The 27,274-nt window shown below is 44.9% G+C and overlaps 1 protein-coding gene across 3 annotated transcripts in view; it reads left to right on the top strand.

The window, feature by feature from the left end:
• The window catches only part of iqca1 (IQ motif containing with AAA domain 1), a 200,030-nt gene that overhangs the window by 20,202 nt on the left and 152,554 nt on the right, over positions 1-27,274 (top strand). For 2 of the 3 annotated variants that reach the window (XM_038786292.1, XM_038786290.1), the window contains exons 3-5: positions 14,053-14,169; positions 15,186-15,377; positions 15,968-16,039. In XM_038786292.1, the coding sequence (XP_038642220.1) occupies positions 14,053-14,169; positions 15,186-15,377; positions 15,968-16,039 (381 nt within the window). The remainder of the gene's footprint in view (positions 1-14,052; positions 14,170-15,185; positions 15,378-15,967; positions 16,040-27,274) is intronic. The other variant, XM_038786291.1, reaches the window with a different exon arrangement.

The raw sequence follows: 27,274 nt of genomic DNA, 5'->3' as shown, positions 1-27,274 counted from the left end.
GACAGGCTTCGATCACTGCCTCGATTTTGGCCAATAAAGGAGCGAGTGCCTTGATGGCTGGCGTGTCCTGAGCGAATACACATACAAGCTTTGAGTGTGTCTGAGTCCTGGGTTGGCCATAATTCCCATGCTCCTTTGCAGGTGGCCATCTGAGATGGCTACAACATTAACAAATCTATTCCCTGATTAGCCACCTCTTTTAACACCTAGGATGAAGTACATCAGAACCTGGAGACTAGTCAGCCTGCAGCTTCATCAGTTTCCACAGTCTGCTTCTTTAATGATTATAATTTCACCAAGTTATTCTCTACCCTCCACCTCCAACCCTTCAGCCTTATCTTTTGCACTGAAGTGCTGGGCTCCTCCATCACTGAGGATGCAGTAAATGTCCCCCTACATCATTAAAGAATCTCTAATTCCTAGATGCAGGAGACTGCAGATGGCCTTGGGGAGACAGTCTTCCGCAGCTCTTGATCGGGAATACTCAGTTTTAGACTGCTCCTTTGTAGCATAATGGTGGGGATGGCTGACAGGCAACCGCAAGCATGTTGGCAAGTGTCAAAGGTGGGAGGATAAATGCTGTCAGTGTAAGGAGAGGACAATTTACTGAGGTGTGTAAGAATAATAATTGGGTAATTATACCAGTGGATTTCAAATTTCCCAACAGAAATTGGGATAGTCATAGTTGTCACGAAACCCTGGGCTAGTGCACAGTCGATTCCAGCCCTACAGACTCCAGAGTGCCCAACACAAGGGATTAGGCAATAACTCACATAAAAATTCCCAAACACTTTGGCCCTTGGCTGCCCAATAACTAGTCACCATGTTTGAAAATTGAACACACAATTTGTTTATTGATAACAGAAATAAAGATGAAATATGTAGTAATTACAACTAAATTACAGAAATCTAGCCCACTACCCTATTTAACTGTCCCACTCTGTACTCTCTCGCTCACAAGACAAACAAACACGGAGGGGTGGAAAAAGATAAAAATAATCAGGAAAAAGGATAAGAATCCTTGCTTTTGATGTTGAATTCTTTGCTGTAGGGTTTCCTCCCACCATGCTGATTGAACAAAGCCACCGGTATACAATTGTTGATAGTCTTCCGGTAGTAATATTCATTCAGTACTCACAAGCCGTGGGATTGCTTCTGGAGAGACTCTTAAACTGGCCTTCAACCCAAAGGTCCACCTTTGAATGTACCTCTCTCTTATGACTCTTTGTCTCACATCAAACCCAGATTCCAGCCCGAGTTTTAATATCAATCCTTTGCAGTTTCAATAAAATTACATCGAGCCTTACTGGGGAGAGAAAAGAGTTCTTGCACTGGATTTTTAGGGAGATTTCAGCATAACAGAGAAAGAAAACCAGAGTGCTTCTTCCAGTTTCTGAACTGAGAAAGAAACTAAAAAACAACTCAGCCGTATGACAGAGAAACAATTCAGAGAAATCAGAACTAACCACCGTTGATAATCAGCGAAGCCCAGTATTTTGAGCCATTACATTGGGTCATCACTGGGCCAAAGTGGGTCATCACTGATCTCTCCTGCTTGAATTAAAGGCAAAGTCTGCATTAAAGTCACATGGCTATCAATCATCCATGGATAAAAAGTATAGTAGCAAAAAGGAATAAAGAATGGGAAAATAGGAAATAAACAGAGTTTAAACAGCAGGCCCCTTACATAGTATAATGGGCTTAGAGGGGGTGAATTCCTTGAAATGTATTCAGGGGAGTTTTATTGTCTCAATAGTAGACGACCAAAGAAGAGAGAGAGCAGTGCTGGTTCTGGGGAATTAATCTGGAGAAGTGTTCAATGAAGGCAGTGGGGGAGTATTTTGGTGAAAGTGACCATAACATAGTGTGGTTCGAGTTTGTTATGGACAAGGAAAAAGATGAGCTGACGGTTTTGGATTGGGGCAAGACATATTTTATTAAAATAAGGCAGGATCTGGCCGAAGGAGACTGGGAATAGCTTCTTGCAGCAAAATCCACAGCGGAGCAGTGGATGGCATTCAAAAAGGAAATGGGGAAATTGGTCCAATATGTTCCCTATAGGGGGAAATGTTGAAACAGTACATTCATGGAACCCTCGTCTAGGACAATCCAGGACTATGATGTGGAGTTCTCCAAGGCGGCCTTCAGGACGCGTGACAACACAAAATCGCCGAGCAGAAACTTATTGCCAAGTTCCGAACGTATAAGTGCGGCCTCAACCAGGACCTGGGATTCATGTCACATTACATTCACCCCCCACCATCTGGCCTGGGCTTGCGAAATCCTACCAACTGTCCTGGTTTGAGACAATTCACACCTCTTTAACCTGGGGTTACCCCTGTCTCTGCATCTGTAAAGATTTAATTACCTGCAAATGCTCGCATTCAGAGCATTGTCTTACTTCTTTGACTTTGTCTATATATATGTTTCTGGAACATACCTCTTCATTCACCTGAGGAAGCAGCAGTGCTCCGAAAGCTAGTGATTTGAAACAAACCTGTTGGACTTTAACCTGGTGTTGTGAGACTTCTTACTGTGCTCAATCCAGGAATTTGACTGCGGCCCTAGGGGAATATAGCAAGTGCAGGAAGGAATTTAAGAAAGCAATTATAAGAGCAAAAAGGGGGTGTGAAAAAGGACTTACAAATAAGATTAGGGTGACCCCTAAGATATTCTATAATTACATTACGCAAAAGAGGTTAACTAGGGAAAGACTTGGGCCCATTAGAGACCAAGGGGCCGATCTGTGTGAAGCTGCAGGGCATTGCTAGGGTGTTAAATTAATTTGTCTAATCAGTCTTCACTTAGCAGAAGGAGAACGTAGGTACATTATCTGGAACACTGGGAGCTCTTCCGGGGCAGGTGTGACCTGTATAAGAAGGACAGGTTGCATTTAAACTGGAGAGGCATAAGTATCCTGGCCGCGAGTTTTGCTAGTGTCACATGGGAGGGTTTAAACTAGTATGGCAGGGTGGTGGGCACCGGTGCAATCGGTCAGAAGGTGAAAGCATTGAGGCAGAACTAGGGAATAGGGCCAGTATGGCTCTGAGGCAGAGCAGACAGGGAGATGTGGCCTGAAGTGCATACATTTTAATGCAAGAAGTATTACGGGTAAGGCAGATGAACTTAGAGCTTTGATTAGTACTTGGAACTATGATGTTGTTGCCATTACAGAGATCTGGTTGAGGGAAGGACAGGATTGGCAGCTAAACGTTCCAGGATTTAGATGTTTCAGGCGGGATAGAGGGGGATGTAAAAGGGGTGGCGGAGTTGCGCTACTGGTTAGGGAGAATATCACAGCTGTACTACGGGAGGACACCTCAGAGGGCAGTGAAGCTACATGGGTAGCGATCAGGAATAAGAAGGGTGCAGTCACAATGTTGGGAGTTTACTACAGGCATCCCAACAGCCAGTGGGCGATAGAGGAGCAGATAGGTAGACAGATTTTGGAAAAGAGTAAAAACAACAGGGTTGTTGCGATGGGAGACTTCAACTTCCCCAATATTGTCTGGGACTCACTTAGTGCTAGGGGCTTAGACGGGGCAGAGTTTGTAAGGAGCATCCAGGAGGGCTTCTTAAAACAATATGTAGACAGTCCAACTAGGGAAGGGGCTGTACTGGACCTGGTATTGGGGAATGAGCCCGGCCAGGTGGTAGAAGTTTCAGTAGGGGAGCATTTCGAGAACAGTGACCACAATTCAGTAAGTTTTAAAGTGCTGGTGGACAAGGATAAGAGTGGTTCTAGGGTGAATGTGCTAAATTGGGGGAAGGCTAATTATAACAATATTAGGCGGGAACTGAAGAACCTAGATTGGGGGAGGAAGTTTGAGGGTAAATCAACATCTGACATGTGGGAGGCTTTCAAGTGTCAGTTGAAAGGAATTCAGGACCGGCATGTCCCTGTGAGGAAGAAGGATAAATATGGCAAATTTCAGGAACCTTGGATAACGAGAGATATTGTAGGCCTCGTCAAAAAGAAAAAGGAGGCATTTGTCAGGGCTAGAAGGCAAGGAACAGACGAAGCCTGTGTGGAATATAAGGAAAGTAGGAAGGAACTTAAGCAAGGAGTCAGGAGGGCTAGAAGGGTCACGAAAAGTCTTTGGCTAGGGTGTTAAGGAAAATCCCAAGGCTTTTTACACGTACATAAAAAGCAAGAGGGTAGCCAGGGAAAGGGTTGGCCCACTGAAGGATAGGCAAGGGAATCGATGTGGAGCCAGAGGAAATGGGCGAGGTACTAAATGAATACTTTGCATCAGTATTCACCAAAGAGAAGGAATTGGTGGATGTTGAGTCTGGAGAAGGGTGTGTCGATAGCCTGGGTCACATTGAGATCCAAAAAGACGAGGTGTTGGGCGTCTTGAAAAATATTAAGATCGATACGTCCCCAGGGCCTGATGGGATCTACCCCAGAATACTGAAGGAGGCTAGAGAGGAAATTGCTGAGGCCTTGACAAAAATCTTTGGATCCTCACTGTCTTCAGGTGATGTCCCGGAGAACTGGAGAATAGCCAATGTTGTTCCTTTTGTTTAAGAAGGGTAGCAAGGATAATTCAGGGAACTACAGGTCGGTGAGCCTTACGTCAGTGGCAGGGAAATTACTGGAGAGAATTCTTCGAGAGAGGATATACTCTCATTTGGAAGCAAATGGACGCATTAGTGAGAGGCTGCATGGTTTTGTGAAGGGGAGGTTGTGTCTCACTAACTTGATAGAGTTTTTCGAAGAGGTCACAAAGATGATTGATGCAGGTAGGCAGTGGATGTTGTCTATATGGACTTCAGTAAGGCCTTTGACAAGGTCCCTCATGGTAGACTGGTACAAAAGGTGAGGTCACACGGGATGAGGGGTGAGCTGGCAAGGTGGATACAGAACTGGCTAGGTCATAGAAGGCAGAGAGTAGCAATGGAAGGGTGCTTTTCTAATTGGAGGGCTGTGACTAGTGGTGTTCCGCAGGGATCAGTGCTGGGACCTTTGCTGTTCGTAGTATACATAAATGATTTGGAGGAAAATGTAACTGGTCTGATTGGTAAGTTTGCAGACAACACAAACGTTGGTGGAATTGCGGATAGCAATGAGGACTGTCAGAGGATACAGCAGTATTTAGATCGTTTGGAGACTTGGGTGGAGAGATTGCAGATGAAGTTTAATCCGGACAAATGTGAGGTAATGCATTTTGGAAGGGTAATGCATTTTGGAAGGTCTAATGCAGGTAGGGAATATGCAGTGCATGGTAGAACCCTCAAGAGTATTGAAAGTCAGAGAGATTTTGGTGTACAGGTCCACAGGTCACTGAAAGGGGCAACACAGGTGGAGAAGGTAGTCAAGAAGGCATACGGCATGCTTGCCTTCATTGGCCGGGGCATTGAGTATAAGATTTGGCAAGTCGTGTTGCAGCTGTATAGAACCTTAGTTAGGCCACACTTGGAGTATAGTGTTCAATTCTGGTTGCCACACTACGAGAAGGATGTGGGGGCTTTAGACAGGGTGCAGAAGAGATTTACCAGATGTTGCCTGGTATGGAGGGCATTAGCTATGAGGAGCGGTTGAATAAACTCGGTTTGTTCTCACTGGAACTACGGAAGTTGAGGGACGACCTGATAGAGGTCTACAACATTATGAGGGGCATAGACAGAGTGGATAGTCAGAGGCTTTTCCCCCAGGGTAGAGGGCTCAATTACTAAGGGGCATAGGTTTAAGGTGTGAGGGACAAGGTTTAGAGGAGATGTACGAGGCAAGTTTTTTTTACACAAAGTGTAGTTGGTGCCTGGAACGCGCTGCCGGAGGAGGTGGTGGAAGCAGGGACGATAGTGACATTTAAGGGGCAGCTTGACAAATACATGAATAGGATGGGAATAGAGGGATACGGACGCAGGAAGTGTGGAAGATTGTAGTTTACTCGGGCAGCATGGTTGGCACGGGCTTGGAGGGCCAAAGGGCCTGTTCCTGTGCTGTACTTTTCTTTGTTCTTTGTATCATTCAGGAAATGGGATTGTGAAGACCTTGAGCAATTTGGCTAAGAAGTGAGGAGGTATTGGGGGCTTTGACAGGCTTAAAAATAGACAAATCGCCAGGTCCCGATGAATTGCATGAAAATACAGGGGCTCTGACATAAGTTTTTAATTCCTCTCTGTTCATGGGGGAGGTGCCAGAGGACTGAAGACAGCTAATGTTTTTCCACTTTTCAATTTGAGTGGTAGAGATAAACCAGGGAGTCTGAAGTCAGTGATCGGGAAACTATTGGAGAAAATTCTGAAGGAGAGAATTAATTTCCATTAATTAATTGATTGATATTTATTGTCACATGTACCAAAGTACAGTGAAAAGTATTCTGCGGTGAAGGGTACATAGGAGACAAAAGAATAGTCGACAGAGTACATTGACAATGGTATAGCAACAAATAGTGATTGGTTACAGTGCGAGACAAGGGCCAAACAAGAGCAGCATAGGGCGTCGTGAATAGTGTTCTTATAGGGAACAGATCAGCCCAATGGAGAGTCATTGACAGTGTCTGGCAGCTGTGGGGAAGATGCTGTTCCTATGTTTGGATGTGCGGGTCTTCAGACTTCTGCATCTTCTGCCTGATGGAAGCGTCTGGAAGAGAGCAAAGCCTGGGTGTGAGGGGTCTCTGACAATGTTGTCTGCCTTTCTGAGGCAGCGGAAGGTGTATGCAGAATTAATGGGAGGATGGCAAGCTTGTGTGATGCTTTGGGCTGAGTCCACCACACTCTGCAGTGTCTTGCGATCTTGGGCCGAGCAGTTGCCATACCAAGCTGTAATGCAGCTGGATAGGATGCTCTCTATGATGTTTATGAGGGTCAATGCAGACATGCCGAATTTCTTTAGCCTCCGCAGGAAGTAGAGACGTTGTTGGGCTTTCTTGACTATTGCATCAACATGAGTGGACCAGGACAGACTTGGTGATGGTGATCCCCAGGAACTTAAAGCTGTCAACCATCTCTACTTTGGAGCCATTGATGTAGATTGGGGGGTGTGTTGTGTTACGCTTCCTGAAGTCGATGATCAGTTCCTTGGTCTTTCCAACATTTAGAGAGAGGTTGTTTTTGGTGCACCATGTAACCAAGTGATCTATCTCCCTTCTGTAGTCTGATTTGTCGTTGTTTGAGATACGACCCATCACAGTCGTATCATCTGCAAATGTATAGATTGAATTGGAAAGGCATTAGGAAAGGCATTGGTTGTTGGGGATAGTCAGCATGACTTTGTCAGAGGGAGGTTATGCCTGACAAATTTGATAGAATTTTTTGACCAAGTGACCGAGTGTATGGATGAAGGGGTGCTCTTATTTGCGAGCTGAACAAAGGACAAACCAGGTTCACAGTGAGACAGCTAGTCTCACTCTAATATGCACTCCATGGAGCCATAGAAATGTTACAGTCCAGAAGGAGGCCATTCGGCCTACCTTGTCCATGCCAGCCCAAGGACACCCACGTGCCCTTTCTAATCCCACGTTCCTGCACCCGGTCCGTAGCTCTGCAGCTTACAGCACTTAAGGTGCAGAACCAGGTAATTTAAAAAATAATTTAGGGTCTCTGCCTCCACCACCATCTCGGGAAGCAAATTCCAGACTCCCACTACCCTCTGTGTTAAAGTGTTCTTCCTTCTACACCTTCAGCCACTTATCTTGAATCTATGCCCCGATTCTAGAATTCTCCACCAAGGGAAAGAATTTTATTCTGTCCACTCTATCATTTCCCCTCCATAATTTTGTACACCTCAATTAAGTCACCATTCAGCCTTCTTAGTTCCAAGGAAAATAACTCCAACCTATCCAATCTCTCCTCATAGCTAAACTTCTCTAGCCTTGGCAACATTCTTGCAAACCTCCTCTGCACTACCTCCAGAGCAATTTTGGCCTTCCTGTTGTGACCAGAACTGTACACAAAACTCCAGTTGTGGCCTCATCAGTGTTTTATACAATGACAAACTTATATCCTTACTTTTATTTTCTATATCTCTGCTAATGAAGAAGAGCATTTCATATGCCTTCTTTACAACCGTGTCTACTTGAACTGCTACTTTTAGGGGCCTGTGTACTTGTACGCTAAGATCTTCATTTCATCTACCACTCGTAGTATATTCTCATGTATTCTGTACTCCCTGTAACTGTTCAACCTCGCTAAATGCATGGCCTCACACTTCTCTGTGTTAAATTCCATCTGCCACTTCATCGCCCACTCTACCAATTCATCTATATAATTTTGGAGATTATAGCTATCCTCTCCACTGTCCACCACGCGACCAATCATTTTGTCATTTACAAATTTCCCAATCATGCTTCCCACATGCACATCCAAATTATTGATATAAAACACAAACATTAAGGCCCCAACACTGAGCCCTGTGGAACACCACTTGAAACAACTTTCCATTTACAAGGGCAACCGTCAATCATTACCCTTTGTCTCCTGTTACGAAGCCAACTTCTTAATCCAGTTTGTCACATTGCCCTTTATCCCATGGGCGTTTGACATTTTTGACCAATCTGCCATGTAGGACTTTGTCAAACGCCTTGCTAAAATCCATTAACACAACATCACTGCACTATCTTCATCATCCCTTCATGTCACTTCATCAAAGAATTTGATCAAATTTGCTCGGCAAGACCTTCCTTGAACAAAACCATGCTGACTAGTCAATGCCTTTCTATGTGACAGTTCATCCTACCTCTCAGAGTTGATTCTACTAATTTGCCCACCACTGACGTAAGACTCATGGAAAAGGGCTCATGGAAAAAGACGAGTCTTGTCCAAGGGTTAAGGTGCTAAATTGGGGAAGGCTAAGTGCAACTAGATTCGGCAGAATTTGGAGGCTATTGTTTGTGAGAGGCTGTTTGAGGATAAATCCACATTTGACATGTGGGAGTCTTTTAAGGAGCAGTTGATAGGAGTGCAGGACAGGCATGTGCCGGTAAAAAGGAAGGACAGGAAAGGCAGGATTCGGGAACCATGGATGACCAGGGGAATTGAGAATCTTGTCAAAAAGAAAAAAGATGCATATGTGAGGTACAGGCAACTAAAAACAGACAAAACACTTGAGGAATACAAAGAAAGTAGAAAAGAGCTCAAGCAGGGAGTTAGGAGGGCAAAAGGGATCACAAAATGTCCTCGACAGACAGGATTAAGGAGAATCTCAAAGCATTTTAAACGTATATTAGGAGCAAGAGGGCAGATAGACAAAGAGTTGGTCCACTCAAGGACAAAGGAGGGAAATTATGTGTAGAACCAGAGGGAGTAGGTGAGGTCCTTAATGAATATTTTGCATTGGTATTCACGAAAGAGAAGGACACGTTGATTGGTGGTGTCTCAGAGGGATGTGTAAACACTTTAGAACAGGTCTATATTAGGAGGGAGGAAGTGTTAGATTGTTAAAAAGCATTAAGGTAGACAAATTACCAGGGCCAGATGGCATCTATCCCAGATTCCTGGGGAGACGAGAGGTGTAATCACTTGGCCTCTGACAGAAATCCTTGTGACCTCATTGGCCACAGGTGAAATCCCAGAGGATTGGAGGATAGCCAATGTTGTACCGTTATTTAAGAAGGGTTGCGAGGATAATCCGGGTAATTATAGGCCAGTGTGTTTGACGTCAGTGATAGTGAAATTGTTGGAAAAGTTTGGAAGTGAATGGTCTTATTAGCGACAGGCAGCATGGTTTTGTACCAGGGAGGTCATGTCTCACTAATTTAATTTGATTTTTTGAGGAGGTGACAAAAATGATTGACGAGGGAAGGGCTGTAGATGTTGTCTACATGGACTTTAGTAAAGGATTTGAAAAGATCCCTCATGGCAGGCTGGTGCAAAAAAATAGATCACATGTGGCCAGGGGTGAACTAGCTGGATGGATTTAGAACTGGCTTGGCCATAGAAGACAGAGGGTAGCAGGGGAAGGGCGTTTTTCAAAAATGGATGTCTGTAACTAGTGGTGTTCTGCAGGGATCAGCATTGGGACCTCTGCACTTTGTATTATATATAAATGATTGGAAGAAAATGTAGCGGGTCTGATTAGCAAGTTTGCGGATGATACCAAGATTGCAGGAGTTGCGGATAGTGATGAAGATTGTCAGAGAATGCAACAGGACATGGGCTGCAAAATTGGGCAGAGAAATGGCAGATGGAATTTAACTTGGACAAATGCGAGGTGATGCATTTTGGTAGATCCAATTCAGGTGGAAGCTATAAAATAAATGGCAGAACCATCAGGAGCATAGAGACACAGAGAGATCTGGGCGTGCAGGTCCACAGATCCTTAAAAGTGGCAGCACAGGTGGAAATGGTGGTAAAGAAAGCATATGGCATATTGCCTTCACAGGACGGGGGTATTGAGTATAAAAGCTCAAAAATTATGTTACAGTTATATAGAATGTTGGTTAAGCCACATTTGGAATACTGTGTCCAATTCTGGTCACTGCACTACCAGAAGGACGTGGAGGCTTTGGAGAGAGTATAGAAAAGGTTTACCCCAGGATGTTGCCTGGTATGGAGGGTATTAGCTATGAGGAGAGATTGAATAAACTGGGATTGTTCTCCCGAGAGAGATGGTGGCTTGGGGTGACTTGATAGAAATTTATAAAATTATTAGGGTGAAAAGTTCGAGGCTTTTCCTCAGGGTGGAAATGACAATTGCAAGGGGGCATAAGTTCAAGGTGAGGGGGGAAAGGTTAAGTGGAGATGTGCGGGGGAAGTTTTTTTGTACAGAGGGTGGTGGTGGCCCGCAATGCCCTGCCAAGTGAGGTGGTTGAGGCAGATACAATAACAACCTTGAAGATGTATCTGGATAGGCCCATGAACAGACGGATACAGGCGTTTGGTCCAGATAGGACACGTGATCGGTGCAGGCTTGGAGGGCCGAAGGGCCTCTTCCTGTGCTGTATTGTTCTTTGTTCTAACTGGCCTATAATAGTTTGGCATTTCCTTCAATCCCATTTTAAACAATGGGACCACGTTTACATTTCTCCAGTCCTCCGGTACCACCCCTGTATCTAATGAGGATTCGAAAATCATCCTTAGAGCTCTTGCTATCTCCTCCCTGACCTCCTTCAGTAGCCTTGGAAACAACCCACCTGGCCCTGGCGACTTATCATTTCAAGGACTCCAACCCTTCCAGTACTTCTTGTTCTTTATGATTATCCCATCCACTATCACACAGTGTTCCTCTTGGACTACTATATCTGCATCATCCCTTTCCTCTGTGAACACAGAAACAAAATATTCATTAAAAACCCTTCCCACAAGGTGGGGTGAGTATGTTGGAGGGTCAGGTCCATAGGGAGGCTGCGGCAAGGGAAATTGTCCAGGTGCGGGACAGGACAGGGAAGTTGGTAGTAGCTCCAGATCAGATTAACAAGGTCTATAAGTAATTCTATGAGAGGTTGTACAGGTCAGAGCCACCTGGGGGAGGCTGGGAGCTGTCGGAATTTATGAATGGGTTGGAGTACCTGAGGTTAGGGAAGGGGGGCAGGGCTATATTGAAAGGGGCGATAGTGGAGCAGGAGATAAAAGATGCGATTGGGAGGATGCAGTCGGGGAAGATGGCAGGGCCGGATTGGTTTCCGGTAGAATGTTATAAAAAAGTCAAAAATAAGCTGGGGCCGCTGATGGCGGGAATGTTTGAGGAGGCGATAGGGAAGGGGGTGTTACCACAAACTTTGGGGCAGGCATCGATTTCCATGTTACTTAAGAAAGATAAGAATCCATGCAGTGTGGGTTGTATAGGCCCATATCACTTTTAAATGTGGACGAAAAGATATTGGCGAAGGTACTGGCAGGTAGGTTAGAGGAGTGCCTCCCGAAGGTGATAGGTGACAATCAGATGGGGTTTGTGAGAGGGACGCAGCTCTTTTCAAACATTAGGAGGGTATTGAATGTGGTTAGGGCACCGGTGGAGGGGAAGGAAACAGGTGGCATTGGATCCCGAGAAAGCGTTTGACCGGGTAGAATGGGGGTACTTGATGGCAGTTCTGGAGCGGGCTACGATTGCACCCAGAGTTTTGGACTGTTGAATCAGCTGGTGAGCCGTCATTTGGCATTGTTCTGCATTACAAGCCTGCTGTTTGGCCTACTGTGCTAAACCAGCCCTGAGAAATGAGTAAAACTGCAGAGAACATGCTTGTGTTTAGGAACATACTTTTTTTACTGGTTGTGTGATTTTATTCTCTCCCATCCCCTGTAGATTATTTTTCATTACTGAAGAGAAGGCAGGCTTCCCAAATGCAAACATGTGTGTAATGTGAAATGAAAAAATGAAATGAAAGTTGCCACAGTCCTTGAGGACAATAGGCTGCTCTTCCCTTTCGAGAGAGCTGACTGGTGGTGATGTAACCTGAGGGTCACAGCACCGAAGGCGGGGCCTTTATGGGTAACCTCAGCCGGTACGGGAATTGAACGTATGCTGTTGGCATCGCTTTGTATCTCGAACCAGCTGCCTAGCCAACTGAGTGAACCGACTCCCTGTTGTCATCCTTTCTCCCAGCTTTCCTCCATTTTCAACTGGACAGAATCCAATTCTCTTTACTATTGAATTCCTCTTCAGTTAGAAATTTAGCTGCTTCCCTGCAGTTTTCATTTGCACTGCAAGGCCATAGCTCTCTCCATAACTGTCACTGTCTTCCTCATCTGATAGCTGCTTGAGACCTGCACCTGCTGGAAGCATTAGGTTAGCTCAGTATTCATTCAAACTGTGGGTGTCAAAACAAGTTTTTGCAGTGAATGGTGCAGCTCAAGCATTTTCCACTTTTTTTGTATTCAACATGCCATTTGAAGAGGAATTCCTCCTATCTGTGTACAAAAAATATCTCAGTCAGCTGGTGAGTGAGATGTCCTCAATCTTTCTGTGTGATTTTCTCTGTGCCAAAATGCTCTCTTTGTGGGGGAGGTTAGTTTACTGGTGGCTCAATTAAATTTCAATACCTTTGATTCATGGTGACATTGACGACTGGCACAGTCATTATTTGAAATAAAAACATGCAAATAACATTGAGTTTATGTAGGGGCGGTAGATTTACAACTAAACATACCATGCCCAGTGAAATGGGATGTGGAGTGAAGGAGGGGGAGATGGGGGGTGGGATGGAGGAGATGTATGGCGGTGAAGAAGGGAGGAATGGCTTTGAGGGTGTTAAACGGCTGCAATCCTGGATCCCGCTACCGGGGGCTCAGGTTTACAGGTGTGTACATCCAATTCCAGTCCCACCCGCGAAACTGCTGTATGGGTTTGTGCTTTCTCAGAATCTAACTCTGGGACACTGGGCGACAACCACTGCTGTGCACGGAAGAACTACAACTCCAATCAGGCACCATGGGCTGTGTCTCCCCCATGCCCATACTGATGATCCTCACTGAACAGATACTCGGTCATATGTACCATGGGTAATAGAACATAGAACATACAGTGCAGAAGGAGGCCATTCGGCCCATCGAGTCTGCACTGACCCACTTAAGCCCTCGCCACCACCCCATTCCCGTAACCCAACCACCCCTCCTAACCTTTTTTGGACACTAAGGGCAATTTAGCATGGCCAATCCAATAACCTGCACGTCTTTGGATTGTGGGAGGAAACCGGAGCATCCGGAGGAAACCCACGCAGACACGGGGAGAACATGCAGAATCCGCACAGACAGTGACCCAGCGGGGAATCGAATCTGGGACCCTGGCGCTGTGAAGCCACAGTGCTGGCCACTTGTGCTACCGCGCTGCCCCAAATGTAGTTCTAAACGGGTGACTGTCTCCACAGTGCCTGTGCAGAACTATGAATTGCAGTGACTCTGATATGTCCTGCCCTCTCGTGTGCTTTACTGAGAACAGTGATGAATTTTTCAATTGTGTGTTGGTTTGTAATGCATGTCTGTACCGGATTGTCTGCAAGAGACATCAATTAGAGAGCCTGCATTTTGGGGGTCCCTAGCCTTTGGAGGCCCCATGCCAGGGTATGGTGTGTTTCATTGTAAATCCACCTCTAGTCCTGATGAATGAATAATACATGTTCTTGGATGCTAATTACAAGGATCTTTTTACCTTTTAAAAACTAAATTTCACAGGAAGACCTAGAGATTCCTATTCCGAGATACTTTGTCAAGGATAAACTGAAAGTTTTGAAGGCCAGAGAAAACATTCTGGCGCGGATATTATCCCAAAACTGGGTTCAAGTGGAACAGGTTAGTATTGACAGTCTTTGAGTTCTTTTTTTTTAACCTAAGAAGATTGTGCTGGAAACCTGATTTTTAAAAAGTTAATGGTATAGTGTACTTGCAGAGTAATAAGGAAAAATTGACGCTGTATTTTGAAAAAGCAGAACGTAAAATGCCAATTTACCGTGACACAACATGGAGTTCAGGGAGGTCGTAGTTTGCCTTTTCTGTACAGACACAGGGACTGACTGCATGTCTTTGGGAAATCACTTAAAATGCAAATAATCTTCCCAGGTGCTAATTCTTGTCCTCTCATTTTAATGAAGGAGACTTAGACTAACAATAAGTAATAGATTTGTAGGCCTCATGGAGATGGAAATGCAAATAAAGATGTTTGGAAGTTATTCATAACTGGAATCTTGATGGGGATATCAAAAAGTTCCCACTATATTACAATTACTTAGCCAATCAATTCATTGGTCTGGAAAATGAGAATGCAAATACTGTAACCAGCTTATGATAAGAAACATTTTATTAGCTGTGTATTTAGTGCCAGCTAAGCAGGTCATGGCACATTTTAGTGGCATACAGATGATGTAATTAATGGGTGGAACGAGATTTATCTGTAGTTTGCAATTTTGCAAAATGCTGTTAGATTCAGCAGAAGGGTCTGACAAGACAGAAGTGAATTGGATCTGCCGTTGAAAGGGTCTCTCTGAAAATTCCTCTGCACTGAGGATCGCAAGTAAACCTGTTTTGTTGGGTTGCTTAATTGTAAAGCTATTTCTTTGATGTTAATGTGGTTAATTATGTATTTGAATTAAAGTTTGTTTTATCATAAAAGGTTCCTGTTGGTCAGAGTCATCATTCTTGGGGTGAAGTATCCTTTCCTCACAGTTGTACAAATTGAAAATTGTTTGGGGTTTCTCGTCGGGTTCCTAACAAAGGTTAGGAACCCGACGTCCAGTATTTCAATAAATAATTTGTTGTTTTACCAAGTTGAGTACTTTCTCTCACGATAAAATATTCCTTATATATTTTAGGTAACAAGTGTAAAATTATTGTCACTTGAAGAAGCGATTCAAATCATTCAGCTTTCTGAGCGTGCTCGACAGGGACGGCTACGAGCCAAGTTTATGCTGGAAATCCGAATGGAAGAAGAAAAGGACAGATTAGCTAAACATCGGGCAGCAAGTACACTGGCTCCTGAAACGGCAGCTACCTACATCCAAAAGGTTTTTAATCTCATATTGTTTTAATTTTGAGACAACCCAGAAAGATGTGCAGGGTAGGTGGATTAGCCATGCCAAATAACAGTAATCTTTATTAGTGTCACAGGTAGGCTTACATTAGCAGTGCAATGTAGTTACTGTGAAAATTCCCTAGTTGCCACACTATGGCGCCTGTTCGGGTACACCGAGGGAGAATTCAGAATGTCCAATTCACGTAACAGCACATCTTTTGGGATTTGTGGGAGGAAACTGGAGCACCTGGAGGAAACCCAACAGACACAGGGAGAATGTGCAGACTCCACGCAGACAGTGACCCAAGCCAGGAATCAAACCCTGGTCCCTGGAGCTATGAAGCAACAGTGCCAACCACTGTACTACCGTGCAATACCCATATTGCCCCTTAATTGGGAAAAACAAATTGGGTACTCTAAAATTAAAAAAAAGATCTTTTATACAAGAATTTAAATATTTAAAAGGTTATGCTCAGCTTTTAAATTTATATATATTTTTTAACATGTGAAAAAAAAATCACCTTAAAAATCGTACCTTTCCTGCACAGAGGTTGAATCCAATAACTGCATTTGGTTTTGCAGATTTGGCGTGGATATTCTCAGAGGAAAATTACCAAGAAGGAACGAACTGAAGAAATGATCTTTCTTGAAATGGTGAGTCCAAGTGATGTAATAGGCAGGTAGCCATTGTCAGGCTGGATGAATCAGCTGATTAACTATGCAGAGATTGGGTCTATGAAGAAGATTCAGGCCCATAACATCTGGTGGAGTGGCAAATGAGATCGATTGCCACTCTGCTTGTAATTACCTCCATTGAAATCCAGCTGCTTCTATCTCGCCTGACCTTCCGAATCGATCTGGATAATGTCTATGTAGTGCAGTGGGTCGAGGGCAACTCAGTCAAAGGAAAGAAAGCCATAACCCCTTTTACAGACTCACTGCCGTAAAAAAGGTAAGTTTAAAGTTCCAATTTGGCAAGCCAGGGAGAAGGAAAATGTACTAGGTAAGTGGGTAGGATTTGAGGTGGGAGTGGGCGGGAATTTGGATGGGGCCTGGGATGGTGGTGGGGTTGAGTGGGTGAGGATAGTTGGCGGTCTAGAGCAATAGTCACCAAGAAGCTGGGAGTGGTTTTAATTCTTCAAACTTTTTCTGGGTAGATATTGCTGTAAGTTGGAACCATCGTACGTTTGGGATTCAATTGGAATTTTGGATGGATCTCGGTGCAGGGAAAATGCCGAAAGGAAGTTTGAACTTCCCCGGTAATTACTATTCAATCTTTAGCTGGGAACCTTTGGAGGGGTTCCCCAATGCATCCCCTCAGATGTACTGACATGGAACTCGGAAGTTACAGCCCGAGGTCAGGGGGCAACAACCTGTTTTGGGGAGGTATGCAAGATGAGACTATGGCCCTCCCTCATCCCACACCTACCCTCACCCCCAAGACTCGCCTCTTACTGAAATAACTACTGATGTTTTTAACTTGACTATAGTCAATATTAACAATGTATCGCTGTATGGTTATAATTTTAATTGTGCCGGGCATTGCATTCACAAAAACAGAAGACAATGACGTTATTAGAATCACATTCAAAATTTAAGCGTAATCATCACCTGCATTGCAATAACCATTACACAACAATTGGTACTAATAAACTAATCATGTTGAAAAATTAAGAGCAACCCACTATCAGCAAAGGGGAAATAAGGGAACAAACAGGAAGGGCCCTACACTAGGGAGATGTCCGGAGATTGCATTGCAATACTAACGAGAGTGATTACTGTCAAAAGATCATGCCAGATAACCAGACAAGTCAGAAATTCCATATTTCGTATGCCAGAGCATGTGCCACTGATCAAATATTGCCATCTTTTGATTTGAGCTCAAACTTTTCTACAGCTTCAACCACATAAAAAAGCTGTTATCATAGGGCTTTAATTGAATCCAACTTCTCCTTCCCATCTTGTATCACTGTGTTTTCAATGTAATTTGAACAAATTATTATTATTATTTTAAAATGTCCCAACACTTCACCAATGAGGAAAACATTGTGAACAGGCTTTGAACTGTACCAAAAAAATTAAACACGTTCTGTTTGAAGAGGCAGTATCGCATAACAACACGTTTAGGTGACAGTTTGCACACAAATGAGGACTTGTGACTCTTTTCAAGTATTAATGTCTGTATGCAATGGTGAATTCTCCTCATGGTTGAGCCATTCTGGCTGTGATAATTTCAGAATCAATCCTGAGGTTCTCAAGAGTGCTCATCAAAGTCTTCACTATGCCTTCCTTGTCAGTCCAACGAACAAGGCCTCAATCTTTGCCTCTATTTTCATCAATGTCTACACGGTGGATTATTATAGGTGTTTGCTCCTGCTTTGAGATATCAGGGGTGCAACCTAATTCCACTGCATAATATTGATATTCCTTGATTTGTTCGAATGCATTCTAAAATGGACTTTAAAAATTATTTTTTTGTATACCAGCTCAAATAGGATATCACACCCGTTGCCAACCTAATTTCTGGGAAATATTCTACCATAACATTATCATACTGAGCTGAGAGACCTAAAAGTCTGAGAAAATGTCTGTTTCTTGAATTCCCGAGTCAGTATTTTTACCTCTGAATGATGAATTCCTTTCTGCAAGGAAAATAATGCAATCCAGCATTCTCGCCAGAATCGCTCTCCACCTCTACCTGTCTGCTTTGATAGCATTTTGCAGTTGATTATCAATACATTCTCCCATGGTCCCATGCCTCATTTTCATTCCAGGCAAGACAAGCCTGTATGATTATATGTTGGAATATAGATGACAGACTTTGCCAGGTGTTATATCCCTTAACTAAATGGCTGCTGTGTACCTGATCTCCATAAAATTTCAGAAAACCTGGCTTTTGATACCTCTGTAGAACCCACAAAGTCCAACAGAGGAGAGACATGGTTGGCCTCCCCCTTCGTTCTCAGGGAAGTATCCCATAGATCTGCGGTGGCTCCTGAGTACTGGGCCCGACTGCAGAATTGCGACTTTGGTTACCACTTGTGAGGTGATCTGGCCAATCTGGCTCTGCGATGTTGCGGAGGTCCAATACAAGTACGGGTTAAACAATGAACTCCACAATCTATGGAAGCTCCTGTACCCCTTTCTCTGCATTTGCAAGCGAGAGTGACAACTTAATGGCTTGTTTTAAGTCTAAGGTGCGCTTCGTCAACAGCTTCCTTTCTATGGCCATGTTATTTATTCCACAATCAAGCCTATCTGACAACATTTACATGAGGGAAGGCTCAAACCCGCAGCTCAACACCTGCCGCTTAGGGCGGGTCAAAAAGTCAGTTACCGATTTACCTGGAGACAGCCATTTTGAACCTATAATGTTGCATTATAATGGAAGACTTCACATATAGTACTCATCCACTAGTGCAACCAACTTCTCAAACAATTTGAAGTCTGGTGCAGCTGGATAGGTAAGGCTCTTTCTCATCCCAAATTTTGGGACCCTGCAGGCTGTCAGGAGATCACTTTTTGACGGTCTTCCCCCAAGATACAATTGGACTGAAAGAAGTAACTCAAACATTCTGCATATTGGCTCCAATCTTCCAGGCTCCATTGACGGCGTCTAGCTTACCAAACAGCGGCAATTTTAAACCTTATATCCTCACGCTGTTGCACGGTAGTCATCTGGGGTGGCTGGGCATCTTACAAACCGAGTCCAGAGTCTCTTTATTCCTCGTTGCAGTTTAATAACTAAAGAAGCCAGTGGTAGGAAGGAAAATACTTATTTTACTTTAATAATAAGCTGTCTACAGCAGTAACTATGTACAATCGCAGTCACCTCTGGGACAACCAACATGCCAGCCCCACAAATCCTGGTGTCACAACAGAAGTGAATTAATCAGTAATTCTTATAAAAATATGCAAAATCTTTGGCCCTTGGCTGTCCAATAATTACAGTCACCAGGTTTGTTACTTTAAACATAAGCACTGTTTAAACAAATCTGAAATATGCAGTGAATACAGCTGCTTAATGACAAGCCAAGCTGACTCCCCCCTTTAACTGCCCTAGCCTCTACCCACACAGACAAACACAGAGGAATGGAAAGGAGTCAAAGTAATAAAGATTAAGGTCAAAAGTAAGAGTCCTTGTTTCAGATGATGAGTTCTTTAGTGCATTTTCTTCACAGTATGAGGGTGGATTCAAGTCCCTGGTTTACAGCCCGTAATGATTTTTCTTGTAGTTAACAATATCTTACTCACAGGTTTTCCAGGAGAGGACCCTGGCTTCACATCAGCCTGTTCTGCAGAGAGTCATCATATTCTGGCCTCTGCTTGCATCGGCCTTTTCTGCAGAGAGAGTTGGTTCTCACAGTGACCTTTTGGTGCAAATCAGCTGCTGATTGCTGGAGAAGACAGATTGGGAAAAAGAGGTGCCTTCTCCCTTAGCTACCAAAGCGAAACATGAAAGCTCCTTAGGTCTCTGAATCATTTTGGTGGGAGCAGATCCAATCACCACCTGTTACTGAGCAGAACATAGACTTTTTGACCAATTTATTGGACATCACCCAAGTCAATCAAACCGAGACTCAGCCAATCTCTGTCATTGGTGCCGATCATCCACCACTACAGTCTAAACCAGCACAGGCCGTTGCTTTCTTTAAAGATACATGTCCACAAATCATCCATGGATCAAAAACATAATGGCAAAAATAAAAGAAAGTGGAAATAAGGGAATGAGCAGGGAACAAACAGGATGGACCCTTCCAGTGGGGTTACAGGTACAATCGTTAGAAGAGCTGACAGTTTCTTTGGGATGAGTTGAAGATGTTACTATGAAAGGAAATGAACTATAAGTGAATGAGTAGTACCCAAAAGGATTGTGGGTACCGTGAAAGACCAGTGTTATAACTCACAAGTATCTTATGGGTTGGGAACAATTATCTTTCCCATGAACCTTGCGGAATCTGTTAAGAGGACGAGAGACCTCTAAACCATGTATAGTTGTATGATATATAAAGCCGTCCAGTTAGGCCCTGCAAGGCATAGCCAATTGGGGTCTACCATGCAATGTATATAATAGTTATTATAAATTTGAACTACTCGGTGCGGACTCCATCATGGCCTTACATAATCCAGATTATCTCTGCCAGCATGATATACAAGGTTCGTAGCTGTCCAGGTAAACGAGAAGCTTGCACAAGCCGACAGATCTTGTCGTCTTCCACTGCCAGAGCTCAGTTTTTGGCCTGCTTTTTGTAGGGCCTTAGCTCTTTTAGATCAGCAATATCACCCTCTTGTCATCAGCCTCTGCTCTGTGTTATGTGCTAATTTCTCCTGAAGTAAGATTAAATTAATTAAAGTGTAGCATGTGACATTTGACTCATTGATTGATTGATTAATATTTATTGTCAAATGGCGAAGTACAGTGAAAAGTATTTTTCTGCGGCCAAGGGAAGGTACATAATATGTACATAGTAGACAATAGAATAATTGACAGAGTACATTGACAAATGGTACATCAACAATTAGTGATTGGTTACGGTGCGGAACAAGGGCCAAAAAGCAATACATAAGCAAGAGCAACATAGGGTGTCATGAATTGTGTTCTTACAAGGAACAGATCAGTCCGAGGGAGAGTCATTGAGGAGTCTTGTAGCTGTGGGAAAGAAGCTGTTCCTATGTCTGGATGTGCGGATCTTCAGACTTCTATATCTTCAGCCTGATGGAAGGGTCTGGAAGAGGGCAAAGCCAGGGTGTGAGGGGTCTCTTACAATGCTGTGTGCCTTCCTGAGCCAGCGGGAGATGTAGACAGAATCAATGGGAGGGTGGCAAGCTTGTGTGATGCGTTAGATTGAGTTCACCACACTCTACAGTTTCTTGCGATCTTGGGCTGAGCAGTTGCCATACCAGGCTGTGATCCAGCCGGATAGGGTGCTCTCTATTGCACATCTGTAGAAGTTTGTGAGAGTCGATGCAGACATGCCAAATTTCTTTAGCTTTCATAGGAAGTAGAGATGTTTTTGGGCTTTCTTGACTGTTTTTCTTGACTCTGCCTTGATAGACGTGTTGATAGAACACTTAAAATACAGGATGGAATTTGAGGAAGCGGCATACAATTGACATTATGATGTGGACTGGTTATAAGTATTGCATGAAGAGTTGGAATATCTTTTGTGTGACTGAAGCATTCTTCTCCAATAATATCAGAGAGTGATCAGTGCAGTCATTTGCAGGGCATTATGAGGACAAAAGGGGGCAATATTATTTCTTTGATTTTGACCTCCCCATGAGACATTGAACTTTGTTCTGCAAGCTTACTGTCTTAATTCCACACGACCTTTGAAAACTTTTTTTGTTTAAACAAAATTATCCTAATATCTCCTGATGTAACTCGGTGTAAGTTTTGTTTGATTACGTTTTTAATAAGAGGTGCAGTGCCATGTCTCCTTCTAAGTCCCTGTGAAGGGCCTTGAGATATTTTTCTATATTAAATGCGCTGTATAATGCAAGTTTTTAAAAATAAACTAAGTGTACCCAATTCTCCTTTTTTTCCAATTAATGGACAATTTATTTTATTTTTTATTAAAAATTTAGCATGGCCAATCTACCTACCCACACAGACACAGGGAGAATGTGCAAACTCCATACGGACAGTGTCTAATTAAGGGGTAATTTACCATAGCCAATCCACCTCGCCTACACATCTATGGGTTTTGGAGGTGACACCCACATAGACACAAGGAGAATGTGCAATCTCCACAGGGAGAGTGACCCGGGGCCGGGATCGGACCCGATCCACAGAGCCGTGAGGCAGCGGTGCTAACCACTGAGCCACTGTGCCACCCTGTATAAGTGCAAGTTGTTCTTGTTTCCTTTCCTGAGTCGATCCGTTTCTCCCTCATTCCTCCTCATTCATTCACCTTGTATCATAGTGTGAAGAGGGGCTGTTTAGCTCACAGGGCTAATCACTGGCTTTGAAAGCAGACCAAGGCAAGCCAGCAGCACGGTTCGATTCCCGTAACAGCCTCCCCGAACAGGCGCCGGAATGTGGCGACTAGGGGCTTTTCACAGTAACTTCATTTGAAGCCTACTCGTGACAATAAGCGATTTTCAATTTTTTGAATGAAGTGTTTTGAAGTTTTTAAATTTCCTTTCAAATTCTTCCGGTGGCGACCATGGTGAGTGGCTGTACATTTGGTGGCTCCCGCACGCGGTGGACATTTTAGACCTTTTTCCCCGATCTACGGTGGAACTGAGTGATAGTATAAGGCGCTGGTGAGGTGGGAGAAGAGAGTATTCCACCGGTTTATGGATTTGTGGACCAGAAGTAGTCTTAAAAAGGAGAGTGCGTTCATTGAAAACTGGGTTTGAGTCTGTGACACAGGGGAAGATGGGAGTGGGTCAGGGTCTGAGTCTGCCGGCCCAGTGGTCGACGGGACCTTTCTGCATGAGAAATTTTCCCAGCAGAGAAAGGACTATCTGGAAGAGCTGGTCAGGGTGGTGGATCCTATAAAGGCGGGGATCGCATGGAACTGAGGTTAGAAGCCCAGGGCCAGGCGATCCAGAAGGTGGAGGAGGCGGTGAGCGAGCATGATGAGCGGCTTGCCGCGATGGCGGCGGAGATGGGGCTGATGAGAGATCATCAGAAGAGGCTGCAGGACAAAGTGGAGGATCTAGAGAATAGATCGCGCAGGCAGAATTTAAGAATCGTTGGCCTGCTGGAGGGCAGCGAGGGAGTGGAGCCTGTGCATATGTGGCACAAATGTTTGAGAAGTTGCTGGGTGAAGGAGCATTTGCTTGGACCTTGGAAGTGGAAAATGCGCACAGGGCACTTATGAGGAAGCCGCAGAGAAACGAGCCGCCAAGGGCGATGGTGGTGCAAATGCACCCGTTCCTGAATAAGGAGCAGATTCTGCGGTGGGCCAGGCAGATGAGGCACTGCACATGGGAACGCAGCAAGCTGCGTGTCTACCAGGACCTGGGTGCGGACCTGGCCAAAAGGAAAGCGAGCTTCAACAAGGTGAAGTTGGCCCCCTTTAAGAAGGGCATGAACTTTGGCATGATGTACCCAGCAAGTTTGTGGGTCAAATACGAGGACCAGGAACTTTATTTTGATTGCCAGAGGAGGCGATGAACTTTATCAGGGACAAGGGACTGACAGGAAATGGAGGACATTGAACTTTGGAGCGAGTGTTTATGTTTTGAAAACTTTTGTTAAACTTTTTTTCTTCGGGTTGTATGAACCACTTTTGTACTAGGTTTAGGCCGTTGCTCAGTTTTGTTTTGTGGGTTTGCTTTGTTCTCAAAGGGGGACGGTGGGTTGATTTTTCTTCTTTGTGTTTGTTGGGGAATGTAATGTTTGTATGTAGAAGTTGATTTGGGGGGAGGGGAATCAGTGGGGGGTGGGGCAGTGTCATGAGAATGTCACTTTAAGAAATGGTAGTCTGCTAAAGTAACTGCAGTGATGTCAGAGTGTGGCTGGAGCTGAGCTCTGGCTCTGCTTTTTAGTTTCACTTGAGAAAAGCTTGGGTATACCTGTGTTTCTTTTGGTTTTGTATCAGTGTTGGAGCTGCAGTCAGCACAGAAGGTGTAATGTTGTTCTCTCTGCCATGTAAAGACTATCTCTTGATCATTTGGTGAATTCAGAGTGATAACTGTTCTCAGTAGTGAATTTAAACCTGATGTGCTTCTGTCACAAGTTTTTAGGATGTTAAAAGGAAAGTTTAAATATTACTTAGAATGTTGTATTTTTTGGGGGTTGTATTTGAATTGATGGTTGCTAAGATGTTCACTGTATGTTTTAAAAAGGTTAACTTGAATTCATAGAATAAACATTGTTTTGCTTTAAAAAATACTTTTCGATTTATTCTGTATCACACCTGTAGAGTAGGCCGTGCGCTCCCCATACCACAATCTAGTAAACGTTGTGGGTCAGGTGAACTCCATGATACACTTTGGGGTTCTCCAAACCCTGGCCCATAACAGTGGGATGCTTGGCACCATGGGCGGGGACTACCAGGCTAGCTGGGTGGGCTATCTCTCGGCAGTAACGGTATGGGAAGCGTTGAAGGCAGATGTTAGGGGGGAGTTTATTTCAATATGGATGCATGGGGAGAAGGTGAAGCAGGCAGAGATGGACAGGCTGGTGAGGGAGATTCTTCAGGTAGACAGGAGGTACTCGGAGGTCCCAGAGGCGGGGTTATTTAAGGAGCGGCTGGAGCTGCAGATGTAGTTTGGGCTGCTATCTACAGGAAAGGTGGTGGGGCAGTTGAAAAAAGCGAGAGGAGCACTGTATGAATACGGGAAAATGCCAGCAGGATGTTAGCAGACCAGCTTAGGAAATGGGAGGCGGCTAGGGAGATCGGGAAGCGGTTAGCGAAATAGGAAGAGTGAAGGATAGAGGGGGGGAACACGATCTTGGACCCAGCGGGGGTGAACGGAGTGTTCAGGGAATTTTATAGTAGGCAGTACGAGTCGGAAACCCCAGCTGGGGTGGAGGGGATGAGGCAATTCTTGGAAGGGTTGGAGTTTCCGAAGGTGGAGGAAGAGCAGGTGGAGGGCCTAGGGGCCCTGATTGGGCTGTTTGAAGTAGTGGTAGGATGGGAGGCTGTGCAGTCGGGCAAGGCCCCGGAGCTGGACGGTTACGCAGTGGAATTTTACAATAGGTTTCCCGGGGTGCTGGGGGCTTTGCTGATGAGGGCATTTAATGAGGCTAAGGAACGAGGGGTTCTTCCCCCAATTATGTCACAGGCTTCGATTTCCCTAATTCTGAAGCGGGAGAAGGACCGGGAACAAGGATGCCAAATTGCTGGCTGAGGTCTTGGCCTCGAGAATAGAGGAGTGTGTGCCAGGGGTGATAGGGGAGGACCAGGCAGGGTTTTTAAAAGGGAGGCAGCTAACGGCCAACGTCAGAAGGATATTAAATGTGATCATGATGCCCTCAGAGGATAGGGAGCTGGAGTTAGTGGTCACCATGGAGAATGCCTTTGACCGGGTTGAGTGGGAATACCTGTGGGAGGTCTTGGGGCGGTTCGGGTTTGGGCAGGGTTTTGTGGACTGGGTCCGGTCGCTCCACCTGGTACCGGTGGAGAGCGTGCGGACGAACCGAGTGAGCTCAGAAAGTTTTAGCCTGCACCGCAGGACAAGGCAGGGATGTCCACTCTCCTCGATGTTGTTTACCTTGGCCATAGAGCCATTGACGATAGCGCTGCTAAGAGCATAAAAGGACTGGCAGGGGATAGTGCGGGTGGGTCCGGGGGGGGGGTTGAGCACAGGGTCTCACTGTACGTTGACGAGCTACTCCTGTATAGTTTTGACCCGCTGGGGGGATTCGAGTGATTATCAGAATCAATTGGGAATTTGCTGGATTTCAAGGTATAAATTGAATATAGGTAAGAGTGAGGTCTTTGCGATCCAGGCGAGGAGGCAGGAGAGGAAGCTGGGGGGGGGGGGGGGGGGGGGATGCCGTTCAAGGTGGTGGGAGGGAGTTTTCAGTATTTGGGTATCTGGGTGGCGCGAGGATGGGTGCAGCTACACAAATTAAATTTGGCTTGGTTATTGGAGCAGTTGAAGGAGGACTTTTGAAGGTGGGATATGCTCCCTTTGTCACTGGCGGGTTTTATTCATATTCCAATGTCTCCATATTTTTTATTCCAAAAGCCCTTTTTGAAGAGGATCAATGCGGTGATCTCTGGGTTTGTGTGGGCGGGCTAAACCCCCCCGAATAAAGAAGTGCTGCTGGAGCGGGTCCGAGGAGGAGGAGTTTGAGCTGCCAGGTGGGAATGGGCTCCAGTATCTGCAGGTGAGGGACTTGCACGGAGGCAGGTTTCGACCTTTTTTGCCCCAGGGGATACAGGACAAGGTAGTGTCGCAAACGGGAGTGGGGGGAGGGGAAGGTCTTGAATATTTATAAAGAGCTCATGGAGTGGGAGGGAACCCAGATAGGGGTGGTAAAACGTAAATGTGAGGATGAGTTGGGCAAGGAACTGGAGGCGGGCCTGTGGGAGGATGCTCTGAGTAGAGTCAACGCGTCTTCTTCGTGTGCCAGGCTCAGCCTGATACAATTTAAGGTGGTCCACTGGGCACATATGACCGTGGCCTGTATGAGTAGGTTCTTTGAAGGCGTGGAGGAAAGGTGTGGGAGGGCCTGCGAATCACGTGCACATGTTTTGCGCATGTCCGAAACTGAAGGAATTCTGGCAAGGATTTGCCGATGTCATGACCACGGTATTGAAGGTGCGGGTTGTCCCCAGTCCACCGGTGGCAATTTTTGGAGTGTCGGAAGACCTGGTAGTCCAGGGGGCGAGAGAGACTGATGTTTTGGCCTTTGCCTCCCTGGTAGCCCGGAGATGGACCTTATTGGCGTGGAGGGAGCGGGGGTATGGGTTAGTGACATGGCCGGGTTTCTCAGGTTTGAGAAGATCAAATTCGCCCTAAGAGGATCACTGTTAGGATTCGCCTGGAGGTGGCAGCCGTTTATCAACTTCTTTGGAGAAAATTAAGCTGTCAGCAGATACGATAAGGGGGGTTTGTGCGGGGGGGGGGGGGGTTTAGGGAGGGGGTATGGGGGGAGATAGCTGAGCTGGGATCAGCAAGTGGAGGAGGGGGGACTGGGGAACTGTATGTAAGCCATGTTTGCTAGGTATGGTGGGGGGGGGGGGGGGAGTAACTATTCACTGTGTTATGTTTACTTGCGGAATTGTTGGGCAAAAATTACAAATGCCTTAATAAAATTTTTTTAAAAAAATAATAATTTCCTTTCTTTCATTGGCCTGAGGCATTCTGTCAGACTCACTTTTTCCATCAAGTTATTTTAAAGACACCTGAAGACCAGTGGCTTACAGAAAAAAAACATTTACAACTTTTAAAGTATCATTTCTGCTCCTGCAGGGTGCA

The sequence above is a fragment of the Scyliorhinus canicula genome, chromosome 2 (genome assembly GCF_902713615.1).
Source record: "Scyliorhinus canicula chromosome 2, sScyCan1.1, whole genome shotgun sequence".
NCBI lineage: Eukaryota > Metazoa > Chordata > Chondrichthyes > Carcharhiniformes > Scyliorhinidae > Scyliorhinus > Scyliorhinus canicula.
The sequence above is the reverse complement of the archived record's forward strand: the minus strand, read 5'-3'. Positions and strand labels throughout refer to the sequence as shown.